At 42.2% G+C, this 18357-nt stretch overlaps 1 protein-coding gene across 1 annotated transcript in view; it reads left to right on the forward strand.

Moving 5' to 3' along the window:
• LOC126330326 (alpha-1,2-mannosyltransferase ALG9) overlaps positions 1 to 18357 on the forward strand; it is a 120148-nt gene that overhangs the window by 21327 nt on the left and 80464 nt on the right. The window contains exons 4-6 of the mRNA XM_049996348.1: positions 3014 to 3127; positions 16732 to 16842; positions 17054 to 17141. Coding sequence (XP_049852305.1) covers positions 3014 to 3127; positions 16732 to 16842; positions 17054 to 17141 — 313 coding nt within the window. The remainder of the gene's footprint in view (positions 1 to 3013; positions 3128 to 16731; positions 16843 to 17053; positions 17142 to 18357) is intronic.

The following is an 18357-nucleotide window of genomic DNA, read 5'->3' on the forward strand; positions in this document are numbered from 1 at the left end:
CGTACTGTAACCTACTTCCTTTGTTTACGGATTGCATTTCCTTAGGATTCTTCCAATGAATCTCAGTCTGGCATCTGCTTTACCGACGATCAACTTTATATGATCATTCCATTTTAAATCACTCCTAATGCCTACTCCCAGATAATTTATGGAATTAACTACTTCCAGTTGCTGACCAGCTATTTTGTAGCTAAATGATAAGGGATCTATCTTTCTATGTATTCGCAGCACATTACACTTGTCTACATTGAGATTCAATTGCCATTCCCTGCACCATGCGTCAATTCGCTGCAGATCCTCGTGCATTTCAGTACAATTTTCCATTGTTACAACCTCTCGATACACCACAGCATCATCTGCAAAAAGCCTCGGTGAACTTTCGATGTTATCCACCAGGTCATTTATATATATTGTGAATAACAACGGTCCTATGACACTCCCCTGCGGCACACCTGAAATCACTCTTACTTCAGAAGACTTCTCTCCATTGAGAATGACATGCTGCGTTCTGTTATCTAGGAACTCCTCAATCCAATCACACAATTGTTCTGATAGTCCATATGCTCTTACTTTGTTCATTAAATGACTGTGGGGAACTGTATCGAACAATTGCAGGATATGATATGTTGAAAACCACATGTGGTGCTGCCACTCACTTGGCAACATGGTACTGTTTAGGTAGGTAGTGGATGTGTTCTTGTGTTTAGGATACTTACACAAGATGAAATGAGGCCACTGATATGTGTACCAGCAACTCACTGGCAAATGGGCAGGACCTGTTTCCTGATATTATGTGTATCTTTGCTTGTTTACAGCATCCGACAGGTAATCTACTTTCAGCAAGACAATACATCAACTCCATTTCTCCCTAGTTGCATCATAATCGTTCATGTATCAGTCCACAGTCATGAATGAACTAGTACGTGCTAATCAGGTCATATGATCTCATTCTAGTGTTTCCTTCTGGGAAACTGTCACACTAGATATGCGTGATTTGGACAATAGCAAACTCCATGAATTGTGAGCAGAAGTGGAGTTTTCGTGGGTTTGGATGGCTCGTCAACATGCTTGGTGTCTCATGTGAAAACCATGCAGTGATGCGCTGTTGCCATCAACAGGATGATAGAGCTGCTATGTTCCACAAGATAAATGTTTAATTCAGTTACTCATGTATGTAAATATAGAAAATTGTGATGATATGCTATAGAACAGGCTGTTTTGGTGTGATTGCCAGCCCACATGCTGCTGGGCACCTGTGGGAAAGGGTGGGCTAACAGCTGAGGGGCTGGTAGTGAGAGAGTCTGGCTGTAGTGTGTGTGATTGTAGATGCTCTGGCAGAGAGCCAGCTGGCAGGGATGGCCAAGCACTTCTTGCGTGTGCAGAACACATGCAGTAGGGCTGTGTTACGGGTAGTATATACTAGCTGCATCTGGCTGTGACAAGCTGACATGGGCCTGTGTATGCTCTTGCTTCATGTGGTAATGCTGGAACAGCCTGATATAGAACAGGAGGAATCAAAACATATTTCTATTTGAAAACTTTTTCCAACTCATAGTGGGGATGGTACAGCAACCAGTAATTTATGATGAAGAAACAAGCAGTCTTGGTTGCAGGGTTGTAATTGTTATTTATTTATCAGTGACATGTTTCATCTGATTCAGGAGTCACCAGATTGGCTGATGTTAGATGGTGTTAGGCATATGGGATATTTTGTATGCTTGGTATCGCCCGTGTCTAACATTATCTAATATCACCCAATCTGAAGATGCTTGAATCAGATGAAATGTGTCATTGGTAAATTAATAATACTTACAACCCTGCAACCATGACTGTTTCTTCCTCGTATTTGTATTTGAAACTTCATGGCAGATTGAAACATTATGGTGGCCTGGGACTCAAATCCAGAACCTTATCCTTTGTGGGCAATGCTTCACTAACTGAGCTATCAAGGCACAACTCATAACTCACCACCACAGCTTTAATTTGACCAGTACCCCTCTCCTACTTTCTAAAATTCATAGAAGTTCTCTTGTGTACATAACAGTACTAGTACTTCTGCAACGAAGGATGTTGCTGAGAAATGGCAAAGCCACAGTGCAAGGGTTTGTTTCCAGAACAAATCATTCACTCAGCAGCATCATGTGGTCTGTTTTGAAACTGTATGGCAGACTAAAACTTTGTGCTGCCAGAGACTCGAACCCAAAGCTATGCCTTTCACAGCTGGTACTCTGCTAACTGAGATATACAGGCATGACTCATTATCTGTACACTTGGTTTTACTTTTGTCATACCCCTCTCTCATATAGCAAAATTTACAGAAGCACTCCCACAGACCTTGTGTGTCTAGCACTACTGAAAGATTCATTCTGGAAAGATTCCTCTGTGTTGTGGCTGAGTCATTTCTCTTGTGAAAGGTAAGGTTTCAGATTTGAGACCCAGTCTGCACACAATTTTAATCTTCCAGGAAATTTCAGAACACGTCACACACTGCTTCAGAATCAAAGATTCATCCTGGACTGTCTCTTTTCGATGGTTTTGGGTTTTCTAAGATCTCTCTCTCTCTCTCTCTCTCTCTCTCTCTCTCTCTCTCTCTCTCTCTCTCTGCTGTGTGTGTGTGTGTGTGTGTGTGTGTGTGTGTGTGTGTGTGTGTGTGTGTGTCTGTCAGCAAGTGAGACATTGAATGTGAGAGAAATAAGCTCTGTTATCAGTTGAAAATTCATCCAAAAAAGATTAAGACAGTCATGATATGTTGCGAATTATAAACAAAGTAAAGAAAAAATGAACAGTAAGTGTAAGAATATATATTAATGGCTAGAAACATGAAGAAACAATAACAATTATAACTTTTTCCCAATCAAGCATCTTTTTGTATTTTAATTCATAGGAGTTTTGTAACATTTCACACTTATCATTGAGTATACCACTTCATTAAGGGATAATAAGCCAATATTTAAGAATGACAAGCTAAAATTTAATTCATGTTTGTGTTTTAGTTGTCGATTTTCCTTTTCAGGAGCGTTTGCCGTGAATTTGGAGTCCAGATTGGTCGTCTTATGTTGGCATTTATGATATTTAGTGCAGGAATGTTTATTTCTAGCACAGCTTTCCTGCCATCTACCTTTTCAATGTGAGTAAAAACTAGAACAAATGTTTCATTTGAACATATGCAGTATTTCTCTTAATATACTCAAAACGTGAATGAGTTATCACTGTTTTTATGCGTAGTTCTAATGAAAAGCTTATCCCTTGATGAAATACATTATGTTATTCATATGCATCTAGATATAGTGTCAGTAAAATTGTGAGCAGTTGTCTCATTAATTAATGAAAATGAAATGGAGGTTGGTAGGACACTTGCCAAGTAAAATGATGGGAGAGGAATGAATATAATTCTCTGCAGGATTCTAAGAGTAAGGAAAGATCAGGACAATGACCTGATAGAAACTGAGTAGATGACATTCAAACATGTGCAAGAACAATATAAATGTGTATAGCTGAAGACAATAATGCACAGAAAAGTCTAAGGAGGCCTTTATGTGGGAATCAGTGTAAGTTGGCTGCTGCTGTTGTTGCTGCTGCTGCTGCTGCTGATGATGATGACTTACTTTTTAAGCATCTACTTGGCTGACATGATTGGTATATCCTGAGATCTACCTGCAGCTCTGAAGTATTAACATACACCATCTATCCAAAATGTTCTGAGACTGGTTTTATTCCTGGTTTATAAGCAACATCAACACAGTACGATGGTGGCAGCTTGCACAAACTGCTGTAAACCATGGATGTGCTTTTGAACAGTCAGATTGTAAGTTTGTGGTGCTAAGTAGTGGACATGTGACTGTACTGTATCAACATTATGTCACAGACCGTAATGGAACAACATCTCTAAATCAGTTGTTTAATAAATTCTCCAGAATATTTTGAAGAAGATAAGAGTGTGTACAAAGCTTGTCCCACACATATTGACTCCTGAAAAAATATGAAGACACTTGGATGCCAATGTGCCCCAATTGGATTGAAACCAAAACAGGGACAATTCTTTTCTGGAAAAAATCGTCGTTGGTGACAAGACTTTGAGCTAGCAGTATGAACATACCACAAAACAAAACAGTGCAGAAATTCATATGAATGGTCAATGCTTCGACAATGTAACTGACATTCAAAGAAATGTGATACATGAGTTAAACAATGTGCCAAAAGTGAAATTTTTTGTATGAATGTTCCATGCATTGCACTTATTTGGGGAGAGCCAATGTAGAACACCTGAAGCTTAAAACCAGCTTCTTACCTTTTTTTCAAATTTTTTAAATCCAGTCTCGAAAGTTTAGATCCACAAACATTTGTTGTACCATTAAAGTTCCTAACTGCATGTCAATGCAATAAAGAAGATGGTAGGAGAGTGTACACCTTGTAAAATATCAAAGGTTTGCGTGGAAATAGACACGAGGAATTTACTGTGAGGTTCTCACAACTGTGGTATTCCACATATTTGTGAAACATGAGTTTCTCCCAGCATATAAAATGTTCAAACAACTTCCAGGACTGTTGCCAGGTGATGTCTTTGACGACCACTGATATTTCGACAGGTGAACATCCTGTCATTTTCATGGCATAAATGCAGCAAGAAAGCTGGAAATATACAGAATATATTTGCAAGGATATAAAACACACACGCACAAAGCTCTGTCCCTCTGTTTTTGTCAAGGGAGAGAGCAGGATTCAATGCAGAATTAGAGCAAAAACCTTAATCTCTATTTCTAAGGTCATGTATCAATTTAATCTCAATGCTTTCTTAATAACACTTTTCAGGTAACTGGGAATACATGCCAGAATCTCCATATTACAGTCCATAGGATGATCAGTGCAAACAATGTCCTGTAGTAACAGATTTACTCAGCTGTTGTAAGCGTATGTGATGCTTATGCTCAATATACCAGTTCTCCAATGCCCTTGATGGCCTGACCAGTATATGACGTGCCATGACTGCAAGAAATATGACGGACACATACCTTAATGCAAACCAGTGTCATCCTTTATGGATCCTAAAAGGACACATTATTATTATCAGCACTCAACCTGTCCATGGCCGGTCGATAGTGCAAAGCATATTGACGTGTCTTTTTTGCTATAACCATTCTGACAGAAGCTGGCTTTGAGATGGGCTAACTCAGCTGACAAACTTTCAGGGTCTCAGATGACATGAGCCCTGTGAAACAATGTACAAAGCATCCCTTCACACTGAGCGAGTTGGTGACAACTATCAGCATGTAGAAAAAAGTCAATTTGAGTTGATTCCCTTGATTTCCTATAAACAGCATGTTCCATTGTACCAACACATCGGGGGACCCATTCTTTCCCAACTCCATCATGATATTAATATTCAGGTTGATTGAATTCAGATGTTCTATACAGCAATTTAAATTCTCACTACCATGCGACCAAACAACAAAAGTATAATCTACATGTCTGAAAAAAAAAAATGTAAGTTTCAATGCCACCAACTCCAAGGCACATTCCTCAAAGTCTTCTGTAAACATATTGTGAATAATAGGTGACAACGGGCTTCCCATTGCAACTCCGTCTGTCTTTTCATAGTACTTCTCATTGAATAAAAAGTAGGTGGAAGTAAACACATATCAAAATAGATTCAGTAATTTAATACTAAACCTAATCTCACTTAACCACAATGAATCAGATAAAGAAATGTGAAGGGAGACTGAACTCATAAAAAATTACTAAAATATCAGTGTTCATTCATTGCAATCCCTGTAATCAACACAGTGACTCCGCCAGGCTCTTAATGTGATGCTCACACTGATCTACTACCAGTTCTTACAATGGCACCAGTAAACCAGCCGTTACCATGACTAAAAGTACCATTATTAACAATACTAAAATTAAAATTATAGCCAGCAAGTACACGGGGGCCATCAAGAATGGAGGTGCAAGCAACTACTTCCAGTTTATTCTTTGTGACTTCCACTCCTTGCCACTCTTAATTTTTTTGTTTATAATTGACTGGAAGACAGCAGCGTGATGATGTGCACAATGATGTGCTCATAGCGTGTCATGGCTCAGTGACTTCATTCATTGCAGAGTAACAAGTGTTTGGCTACACAGTTTGCCAGAGCACTAATGTTAGTCACAACAGGAACCCCTTCCTTGTGGATCTTTGGAAAGCTATATAATCCAGAGGAGACATCTCAGTAAGATTTAAGACTCTGCAACAAGAAACTTTTCTTCAGGATGATGTCAATCTTCCTCTTAACACTTTTTGTAGGGTCAGCACTGATCTTGCAGTGCCCTCAATCAGACAGTAAACACTGCACCTTTCAAGTGTAAGCTTGCTTGTGCAATACAACTGCAGCTTTGCCCTTGTCCTGCCTGTCGTAAGAGGTGACTAAAAGGAGTCTCTCAAGTTTTGGCCTTTACATTACGGTCCTCTGTAGGTTTTAAGCTCCATTTTTCAAACATTTCCCGGAGAGCAAGCCAATTGGGGAAGGGCACCTTACATGATGCATAGTGTCCATCATGCACTGAGATGACTTGCATCCTTCGTCGATGTGGATCTGCACTTCTGCTCACTCTCCAGCTGTTGGGCGAGGTGCATTTTCCTCCATCCTCTGTGCAGCATTGCTATCTGCACTGTCAACGATAATGGACTTCTTAGGTCCTTTGTGCCTGATGTCCAGCACGGTAGCCAGTCTGGTGTGGTGGGGCCTCCATGTACCCTGTTGGTTGTAGCCCTCTGACCACACAGGGATTTCTCTGCTGATGCCTCCGCCATTAACTCCCCACATATACCAAGGAGTAGATGCCCATCACTCTGGGGCATCGGGACTGCAGGATGGCCTTTGCTGCAGCTGGGTGGCATCAGGACAGATAACACACCATGAAGTGTATGTAGTATGTCATCTCTTGCTGGTGGTCAAACATAAGCAGTTTGTAAGTGGGACAAGGTCAAACTTCAATGCTAAGAAATGTGATCCCAAATCATTCCCCTCCCTCCCACCCCTCCCAGCCACACCATGGGAGGAACACCAGGCTAAGGATGGCAGCGAAGCTTATTCACCCCCGTACCTCATATGTGCGAGAGTTGATGGGGAACCTTTCTTGTCAATGAAACCCTAGTTTTTCGTTGAGCATTTAGAGGACAAGTTTGGCGAGGTGGAGGGCTTGTACAAAATGTGGTCAGGGTTGGTCGTGATCGGAAGAGCATCCCCTGTGCCCCTGCCCAGTCACGGGCACTACTCGCCTGTGACAAGCTGGGGGATGTTTCTGCTTCCATCACGCCCCATAAGAGCTTAAATATGGTCCAGGGTATCATGTTTCACAGGGATCTTCTTTTGTAGTCTGACGATGAGCTGCACGCCAATTTAGAGCAACAAGGTGTCCATTCCGTCCGGCACGTCCACCAGGGTCTGAGTGATAATCAGGTTGCCACTGGCACTTTCATCGTGGCCGTCATGGGTGACACTTTACCTGATGGTCTACCACTGTGACGTAAAGTAATATATCCCTCCCCCGATGCAGTGCTTCTTCGGCTCCTCTCACCAGGAAGGGAACCCTTGGGTCACCCCCTTCCCAGGTTCCTACCAGTGGCAAAGCTGACGCACCAGTGGCTGAAGCATCCACAGGTAACTGGTCATAGGGTTTCACGGTCCTCCTCAGTCCCCTCAGTCCAAGCCAGACAAACAGAAGGAGCAGCGAGATAAACCTAAAAAGAAAAAGATCCCAAAGAAACAAGGCACTGCAGTGGCACCCACACCACCACTACCTACAAGCTCTGTGTCTGAGGATGAGGTGGATATTCTGGCATCCGCTGATGACCTAGATCTCACTAGCCCCTCAGACACAATGGATAGTGATCGCACAGGTACTCATCTGGTGGCAGCAGGTGACCCTGAGGCATAGATTGCCGCATTGAGTGTTTCATACCTTCCCAGTCTCATGATCACGTAATCCTCCAGTGGAATTGCAGTGGCTTTTTCCACCATCTTGCTGAGCTAGGGCAACTGTTAAGCTTTACACCTGCCTTCTGCATTGCCCTCCACGAAACCTGGTTCCCAGCAATGCGCACCCCTGCCTCCGTGGCTATAAGGGATATTACAGGAACCATAGTGACTGTAATAGTGTCAGGTGGAGTTTGCATCTATGTCCTGAACTCAGTATATAGTGAACCTGTGTCTCTTCAAACCCTTCTTGAAGCTGTGGCTGTCAGGATAAGGACGACACAGGAAATAACTGTCTGCAGAGTATATCTTCCTGCAGATGGTGCAGTAGGCCATCCATGAACATATTGGCTGCACTGATTGATCAACTCCCTAAACCTTTCCTACTTTTGGAAGATTTTAATGTGCATACCCTTGTGTGGTGGCACCATGCTTACTGGCCAAGGTAAGGAGGTCGAAAATTTAATGTCACAACTCAACCTCTGCTTCTTAAATACAGGTGCTTCCACACATTTCATTGTAGCACATGGCACATATTTGGCCTTTGATCTCTCGGTTTGCAGTCCTGGCCTTCTCCCATTTATCCACAGGAGAGCACATGATGACCTGTGTGGTAGTGACCACTTCCCCATCTTGGCATCACTCCCCTGGCATCATGCCCCCGGATGCCTATCCAGATGGGCTTCAAAAAAGGCACACAGGGAAGCCTTCACCTCTGCTGTCACTGATGAATCTCCCCCACATGGTGCCATCAATGTTGTCGTTGTGCAGGTCACTACAACTATAATTTCTGTGGTGGAAAATACGATCCCATGTTCTTTAGGGCACCCCTGGCGAAAGACAGTCCCTTCAGGGTTGCCGGAAGGTGCTGAGGCAATTAAAGAGCGTCAATGAGCTCTACAGCCACTTAAGTGGCACCCTTCCATAGAGCACCTAATTGCCTTTAAGTGGCTCCATGTCCGTGTTCACCAGCTTATAAAACAATGGAAACAGGAGTGTTGGGAGAGGTACGTGTCAACCATTGGGTGCCATGCATCATCTTCCCAAGTATGGACAAATATCAGACGTCTTATTGGGTACCAGATCCCAACAGGTGTCCCTGGCATTAACATCAATGGCGTGTTATCTACCGAACACAATTGCCGAGCACTTTGCTGAGCACTATGCTCGAGCCTCTGTGTCGCACCCAGAAACTGTAGATGTAAAAGAAAGTCCTCTTTTTCACTACATACCTCAGTGAACCCTATGACACCTCATTTACAGAGTGGGAGTCTTCCGCGCCCTTTCACATTGGCCTGACACAGCTCCTGGGTCAGATCGGATCCACAGTCAGATGACTAAGCATCTCTCATCTAACTACAAGCTGCACCATCATTCTGGTGCACAAACCCGGTTAAAACCTGCTTGATGTGGATAGCTACTGGCCCATCAGCCTCACCAACTTTCTTTGCAAGCTGCTGGAACATATGATGTGTCTGCGGTTGGGTTGGGTCCTGAAGTCACGTGGCCTACTGGCTCCATGTCAAGGCGGCTTTCACCAGGGTCACTCTACCACTGATAATCTTGTGTCCCTCAAGTCTGCCATCCGAACAGCCTTTTCCAAACACCAACGTCTGGTTGCCGTCTTTTTTGACTTACGTAAAGCATACAACATGACCTGGCGACATCATATCCTTGCCACATTGCGTGAGGGGGGTTTCTGGGTCCCGCTCCCAATTTTTATCCAGAACATCCTGTTGCTCCATACTTTCCATGTCCAAGTCGGTGCCTGGAGAGCTGGTGGCCATATCTCGTGCTGTTGAGCACATCCACTCATGCCCTGGTGAGTCATTTCTCCTGTGTACTGACTCCTTGAGCAACCTACAAGCTATCGACCAGTGCTGCCCTCACCATCCTGTGGTAGCGTCTATTCAGGACACGTCAGAATCCTAGGCAACGAACTTGCCAACAGACTGGCCAAACAGACTATGCGGAAACGGCTTCTGGAGATGGGCATCTCTGCAACTGACCTGCATTGTGTCTTATGCTGCAGGGTTTTTTTGCCTTTGGAAGACGGAATGGCATAACAGTACGCACAACAAATTGTGTTGCATTAAGGAGACTACAAATGTGTGGAAGTCTTCTACAAGGTTCTCTCACAGGGAATCAGTTGTCCCCTGCTGGCTCTGCATTCGCCAGATGTGGCTAACAAATGGTTACCTCCTCCATCACAAGGACCCACCTCAGTGTTGCTGTGGCTCACAAATGACAGTTGTCCACTTCTTGCTGGACTGCCCACTTTTAGCCGCTCTGCGGGGGACTTTTAACTTTCCCAGCACCCTACCTTCAGTGTTGGGCAACAATGCCTCAACAGCAGCTTTAGTTTTACGTTGTATTAGTGAGGATGGATTTTTGTCTTTTGATCTAAGTTTTAGCACATGTCCTTTGTCCCTCTGTGTCCCCCACCCTAGTGCTTTTAGGGTGGAGGTTTTAATGTGTTGCAGAGTGGCTGGCTTCTCCTTTTTATTCTCATGGTCAGCCAGCCACGGTAATCTGCTCTCTTGTTTTGATCTCTTCTACGTGTTTCTTGCATCACTCTGTGGTTTTCTTGTCCGATGTTGTCCATTTTAGTGTTTGTTGCCCTTCTGTCATTCTTGCAGTTTTCTTCTTTCTTCCAGCTGTGTTTTCTAAGTCTTGCTTATTTTACTCCCACCCTTGTGGAATTATTTTAATCAGAACAAGGGACTGATGACCTAGCAGTTTGGTCCCTCCCCCTCTCTGTTAAACTAACCACCCAACCAACCGACCGACCAACAGGCGATGTGAACAAAGTAAAGCAAATGCTTTTCCTTCAAATTTCAAAGCTTAAGCTTTAGAATTCATGAATAAAATTTGAACCAAGAGGGAGAAAGAAGCTTTTCCTTCATCTTGAGCTCTGGCTTCAGCATGAGATAAATTGTATGAATAAAGAGAAGCTCTGATTACATTCTGGTAGCTATAGTTTCCAAAATGTGAAGACTGGTCAGTGGTGCACACACATTTGCTAAGTGCAAATATAGCTCAACGAGAAGCATGTATACGCCATGAAATATGCCACAGGCCATGTCAATGTCCACCTGAAGAGCATTATACAACTCTATATTGTTTCAACAAAGAAAATGTCGAATGGATTGCGATAAAGACACAGGGGAGAGAAGAGGTGGAGTGCTACCAGCACAACAATGGATGAAGATTTTCCTTCAGTATGCAACTGGGTGAATTACCCAAACAGCACATACTTTGATCCCACAATCTTCACTATGCCCTGCTACAGAGCCACCTCCAACCCCTTATTCTGTGCCTGCCCTCCTCATCCCTTCACCAGCTGCTCCTCAATAATTTACTTAAGTTTCATTCTCCCACCCATTTATCTACATCCCCACTGTTCTTCTGTGTGCTCCCTCTTTCTCTTTGCAGCTCTTCTTATCCTCTTGCCTCCCTCATTGCCTAACAAACACTGCCTGTTTCATTGTTAAATGAATATGACATCCTTTGCTGCACTGGAGCGACCTTACTGGTGTTATATTTTTATCTCTTTCCCTTGGTGCCTCTCTTCCTATACACTCCTAGTCCTTTCCCTCCCACAGCTTCATGCGTACCTTCCCCTCCCCTCTCCTGTGTTTTTTTCATCCATTCCATTCAATACAACTGCAAATGCATATTAACTGTTTGACACCTCAACTGTACAGGGAACTGTGGTATTCACTCTTACAATTGCTTGTGTTTTTTCCATTATTATGTTACTGCATGACCTCCATGTGTTCTGGTAGTCAGAAGTAGTAAATTTGCTTTTATTTTGCCATCTCTCTATGACACTCCTTAAAAGGATGCAACATGCTAACCACAATATTGTAAAATTGGGTACAGCCGAATGCATTGAAGTGTTTAAGAGAACAATATTCTTTCCCCAAAACGATATTGTCTTTAAAAAATGCTTTTTTAGTGTATTCTGCATAGGTACACCTCATTGCTTAGAAGGAGTAATGAAGATTTTTTGGTATTTTAGGATTGATTATTCTTCAACTTTTCTCTAATAAAAGTTTATACTTTATTGTTCCTTCTAAAACTTTATAGTAATTACTATCTTATTTTCACTGTAAGTTTCAGCTCAATGAAAGAACAGATGTTTGAGAAAAAGGTGTATTAAATAATTAGCTGAAGTGCAAATTCAACCAATCAGTAACCATTAAATCAACCAAATTCAATAACAGTTCTGTGTCAATAGAAGAGGAATGGAATTTAGTGAGGCAAAATTAAGATCATTCAGCCCCTGTAGGCATGGTGAAATCGGAGGAGAAAGAGGCATGAATGACCCAAAAAACATGTTAGCTTAGTGACCAAATATAAGAATGTGGAGGCAGTGGAAAGAAGCAAAATTGGAAAGTATATGCAACTTGTAAATAAACCGATAAATAAATAGTCTTAAGAAGAACTGACTCTCTCCACAGGAAGGTTAAATATAATTGAAGAAGTGGGAAGTAAAGATGCAAGTGTGAGTTGCATATAGTTGCCAACTAGTGATGAGTATATCCCACCAGTGTGCAGTGATATGGAGGTGAAATTGATTAGGCATCTCAGTAGGGGTGTATGATGGGCCTTGAGCCACACCAGTAGAGTCGCCAGGAGCTATGTCTAAGATGAGAGAAATCTTTAATTTCTTGGCTGCTTTAAATAAATATGCTCTACAGCTAGGGAAACCACTTCACATAATGTACATGAAGCACTCTGGTATACTCAATTATAGTATTGTATTAAAAACAAAGATTCCAAGACTTACCAAGCGGGAAAGCGCCGGCAGACAGGCATATGAACAGAACACACAAACACACACACAGAATTACTAGCTTTCGCAACCGATGGTTGCTTCTTCAGGAAGGAGAGGGAAAGACGAAAGGATGTGGGTTTTAAGGGAGAGGGTAAGGAGTCATTCCAATCCCGGGAGCGGAAAGACTTCCCTTAGGGGAAAAAAAGGACAGGTGTACACTCACGCACACACACACACACACACACACACACACACACACACACACACACACATATCCATCCGCACATACACAGACACAAGCAGACATATTTAAAGGCAAAGAGTAAGGGCAGAGATGTCAGTCGAGGCGGAAGTACAGAGGCAAAGAAGTTGTTGAAAGACAGGTGAGGTATGAGCGGCGGCAACTTGAAATTAGCGGAGGTTGAGGCCAGGCAGATATCGAGAAGAGAGGATATACTGAAGGGCGAGTTCCCATCTCCGGAGTTTGGATAGGTTGGTGTTGGTGGGAAGTATCCAGATAACTCGGACGGTGTAACACTGTGCCAAGATGTGCTGGCCGTGCATCAAGGCATGTTTAGCCACAGGGTGATCCTCATTACCAACAAACACTGTCTGCCTGTGTCCATTCATGCGAATGGACAGTTTGTTGCTGGTCATTCCCACATAGAAAGCGTCACAGTGCAGTTGGTAAACTGTCCATTCGCATGAATGGACACAGGCAGACAGTGTTTGTTGGTAATGAGGATCACCCTGTGGCTAAACATGCCTTGATGCACGGCCAGCACATCTTGGCACAGTGTTACACCGTCCGAGTTATCTGGATACTTCCCACCAACACCAACCTATCCGAACTCCGGAGATGGGAACTCGCCCTTCAGTATATCCTCTCTTCTCGATATCTGCCAGGCCTCAACCTCCGCTAATTTCAAGTTGTCGCCGCTCATACCTCACCTGTCTTTCAACAACTTCTTTGCCTCTGTACTTCCGCCTCGACTGACATCTCTGCCCTTACTCTTTGCCTTTAAATATGTCTGCTTGTGTCTGTGTATGTGAGGATGGATGTGTGTGTGTGTGTGTGTGTGTGTGTGTGTGTGTGTGTGTGTGTGTGTGTGTGTGTGTGTGTGTGTGTGCGTGAGTGTACACCTGTCCTTTTTTTCCCCTAAGGGAAGTCTTTCCGCTCCCGGGATTGGAATGACTCCTTACCCTCTCCCTTAAAACCCACATCCTTTCGTCTTTCCCTCTCCTTCCTGAAGAAGCAACCATCGGTTGCGAAAGCTAGTAATTCTGTGTGTGTGTTTGTGTGTTTTGTTCATGTGCCTGTCTGCCGGCGCTTTCCCGCTTGGTAAGTCTTGGAATCTTTGTTTTTAATATATTTTCCCATGTGGAAGTTTCTTTCTATTTTATTTACAATTATAGTATTGTGTTGATTACCTTATTGTGGAGTTGTATTTCATTTTGGGTACATCTGGGACTATCTGTATATTGCTTATGTTGGATTTTCTGTTCTGGAATTCATCAGCTTGCAACTTCCAGGAGAAGTTGCACATCACTGTATCCCAGATTTTACCATTTGTGAAAATATTCTGCACCTGTTTGAATTTTACTTTGAGCACCACTTAGTGGATTCATCTATCATGTACTCAAAGAGCAGTCTCCATCTGGGGCCATTTCAAGGGCTCCCGAACAAATTGCTGGCAAATTTTTCAAGTGTTTACTACTTTTTTAAAAAATTGGCATTCTGCTCTATATCTGATAAACATGCCTTTTGGGTTGTATTTTTACAATTCACTGCCACTTGACATTGCAGGTGCGTCCACAATTTTCTGATGGTGTTTAGAGCAACTCCTGCAGTGTGTGCTTGTGCATGGTAACTACTTAGATGACATAACTGTGAGTGAAGCTACAAGGGGGCAACAGCTTGTCAATTTACATTCTTTGTTTGATAAGCTCTGGGCTCACAACTGTATAAACAAATTAAAGTCTACTTTCTGGAATCTTTAAGAACTACAAACTCTACCTGGAAAATAAATTTTTACAGAAAATGCATACCCAGAATGGTCCTCATTTGCCCCTCACGAAATCTTTCACATAAAAGGATTAAATTTGTATAGCCTAACTCCTATTAGAGAGCATTTGCTACGTTGAAATAATGCATTGAATCTGGAAAAAGTATTATGTTAGCTGCAGACATGTCAGTGTTTGGCGTTGATGACATGCTGTCCCATCTAGACACTTATGGGACAGAGCTGTTTATAGGACTTATGCCATAAACTTTATCTTCAGTGGGAAAAGAAAAAGAAAAGAAAAATTATTCTCTTATCAAGAAAGAAGCCTTGCCAATAATGTGTAGGGTAAAAGAGAGTTCCATATATTTCTGTATGGCAGCAATTTCCATTTACTAACTGATCATAGTCTACTGATCACCATGTTTGGCCCAGAGGTGAAACTCCTTGAGAGAACAGTGGCTTCAGAGTTAGGCATTGTTTCCCAGCAGTTATAATTACAACATACTTCACAGTCTCACTTTATCAGGTCTCCCAGTGGGCCACTATTTCAGTAAGTAGAAGACTATTTACTTTTCGGTAAATGGACGTGTAATGCATTCTCTTGCCAGGTCTACAGTCACAGCTTATGATGATGTCATGAAGGCTAGATGAGTGGGCCTCCTTCTTCAGAGGTGATGATGCAGACTATTTACTTTTCGGTAAATGGACGTGTAATGCATTCTCTTGCCAGGTCTACAGTCACAGCTTATGATGATGTCATGAAGGCTAGATGAGTGGGCCTCCTTCTTCAGAGGTGATGATGTCAGTTCAGCAGGGTTGGCTTTGAGTGTATTGTCAAGTGCTCGGACTCCACTTTGAGAATTTACTTCTCCTTATGACACCACCTTAATGCCATTGATGGCATCCTGTTGATGGCTATGAGGGATGCAGTGTGCAAAATCGTAACATCACCTGGGTGCTGACCCCATATCATCCACCTCCTGCATTGCAGGCAATCAGGAAGGAGTTGTATGAAGGCCATGAAAATGTGTCATGTTTACTGGCCGGGGATAGATGAGCAGACTGAGTGAGCTGTACAGTTCTGATACATATGTGTGCAAAATCAGTGTGATCTAGTGCAGGGTTTTTTGCCATGGTTCAAGCCAGTACATCCACAGGAGTGGGTACACTTTGATTTAATCAGACAATTTAAAGGCACAGTGTGACATCTGGTAGTAGATGCCCTCTCTGATTTTCCTCTTATGGCCAGAGTGACTTCCACAACTACTGCTGCAACAGTCCGGTCCCTGTCCAATATCTTTGCAATAGAGGACACACTGTGAACGGTAGTGTCCAACAATGGGACTCACTTTTTGACATCTTGAGTTCTGCCAGTTTTGCCAAAAAATGGCATGATGACCTGACCTGTGCCCCTTTTCAACCAGCATCAAGCTCTGAAGTGGAATGACTGGTCATATATTTTAAAACTCAGATGCAGAAGAAGATCGTGTTAATGGTGTCCTCTGAGGAAGCCCCATCTATACCCCCCCCCCTCCCCCCCACCGCACCCCTTCTGTTACCATCATTCAATGGACGGATGACTGATGTAACAGTTCAGGTATCACCTCCTATGTGCGTTTCTGTGGGGATATATGTGTTACAGCTCTGATCCATCATCAGTCCCATTGTATCCCTGCCAAGTGGTAAAGAGGATATCCCACCAGCAGGCAGTGAAATGAATGTGGAATTGGTTTGTCACATCGTAGTGTATGGAGCATAAACTTTGAGCCATTCACAGAAGAGTCCGCCCCCAAGTGAAAGAAATGCATTACTCGAAATTTAAATAGAGTTTTGCAATACATAACTGTGGCAGCAGCCATTATGCCTAATATTTTGGCCTGGCTCTAAGCTGTGCCTTACTCCAAAACTAAATTGTATAAGGGCCATAAACTATGACTATATGATGAGCAAATGTCATTTTTTGGTGATTTATATGTTCTTTGCATTTCAGGTATATGACTATGGTCTCTCTTGGTGCATGGTATCAAAGGAAGTATGAACTAGCCATTTTTGCTACAGCAATCTCCTCATTTATAAGCTGGCCATTTGCAGGGCTGCTAGGGTGAGTATAAAGCACTAACAACAGGGTGTGCTACTTATGTATTAGTATATTGTTGTTGTTTAATACTATTATTGTCATTTTTCTGTTAATGTTCTTACTGTTGCTGCTATTGTTATTATTTCAGAATATGAAGTATGTGTTTATATATGTAATTATTTCCTATAATGAGCTTCAACAAGGGAGAATGGTGATTTGACCAATTTTTCTGTAGTGTTCCCATTGCACTGGACATTGTTTTCCGGCGAAAAGATGTCATCAAATTCATACAGTGGAGTGGAATATCCATTGCAGTTATTTTGGTAAATATTAATTATGTAACTACTACTTATTCCATTCTCTGTCATTTAAAATCAAACACTTCTACATTGTAAACACTTGCACTTTAATTGCTTTTTCTAGAAGTTGATACACACGAGAGAACTCTTTAGAGCATAATATTTTTTTGGAGCAAGTCAACAGAATAAATTTTTACTTAGACTATTAGTTTTATGAGTTTCTAATGATACCTTGTAACTAGTGATTGAGCCTGACCAGATGTTTGACTGTAAAGAAAGCATGTTCAAAATCTTTATGGTAGCACTAGACTAGTGCCAGTTTCTTTCCGCATGCAGACTGTTTGATCTACACAGATCTTTTTTGTTTACCTTTAACAAATTTTTATGTTGTTCACAAACTGCAACATCTTCAAAACTTTTAACACTAATTATGGCCATAGAAGCATGGTATTTTCTGAATGTACTTTTGACCAGAAAGCAACTCTGTTAGCTGAAGTCAGAGGTCTTTGCTAATCGTGCCTTTCAACTTCTTGTCGCTGGTATTTCCATAGAAACTGTCATCCTGTAACAAATATTTCCTTAGAAGTCCCATACCAATATTCATAGATTTTGCTTTACAAATGTTTTAATATACTGGTAACAAAATATTATCACAAAAATTTTTGTTCCCTATTTCACCCCCTTAGTGATTGAATTTCCAAAAAATAATGAAAAACATATTTTTTTCTCCCTTAATTGAGAAGCCAAATACAAATTTTGAAAGATTTGGTTTTAGAAATGCTTTCATAATGAAATATTTGCATAAAAATATCCTTTATATGTGTTGTGGTTGGCAGGAGAGCCAACACTGTGTTACTACAGGAGGCCGAAAGGCACGCGTTTTAGCTCATGCAGGCTGGTGTGAGGCCTGGAACAGGACAAGGAAATTAGAATTTAGAAAAACCGACGTAGCTGGTGGAATACTTAACTTTAATCCATTAATGACGAACGTCGCTCTTGACGGTACATGTTTCACAATATCAATAGTAACTGAATATGGTGCCTTGCCAGGTCGTAGCAAATGACGTAGCTGAAGGCTATGCTAAGCTATCGTCTTGGCAAATGAGAGTGTAGTAGTCAGTGAACCATCGCTAGCAAAGTCGGCTGTACAACTGGGGCGAGTGCTAGGAAGTCTCTCTAGACCTGCCATGTGGCGGCGCTCGGTCTGCAATCACTGATAGTGGCGACACGCCTAACGGAC

Source organism: Schistocerca gregaria, chromosome 2 (assembly GCF_023897955.1).
Source record: "Schistocerca gregaria isolate iqSchGreg1 chromosome 2, iqSchGreg1.2, whole genome shotgun sequence".
Classification (NCBI taxonomy): domain Eukaryota; kingdom Metazoa; phylum Arthropoda; class Insecta; order Orthoptera; family Acrididae; genus Schistocerca; species Schistocerca gregaria.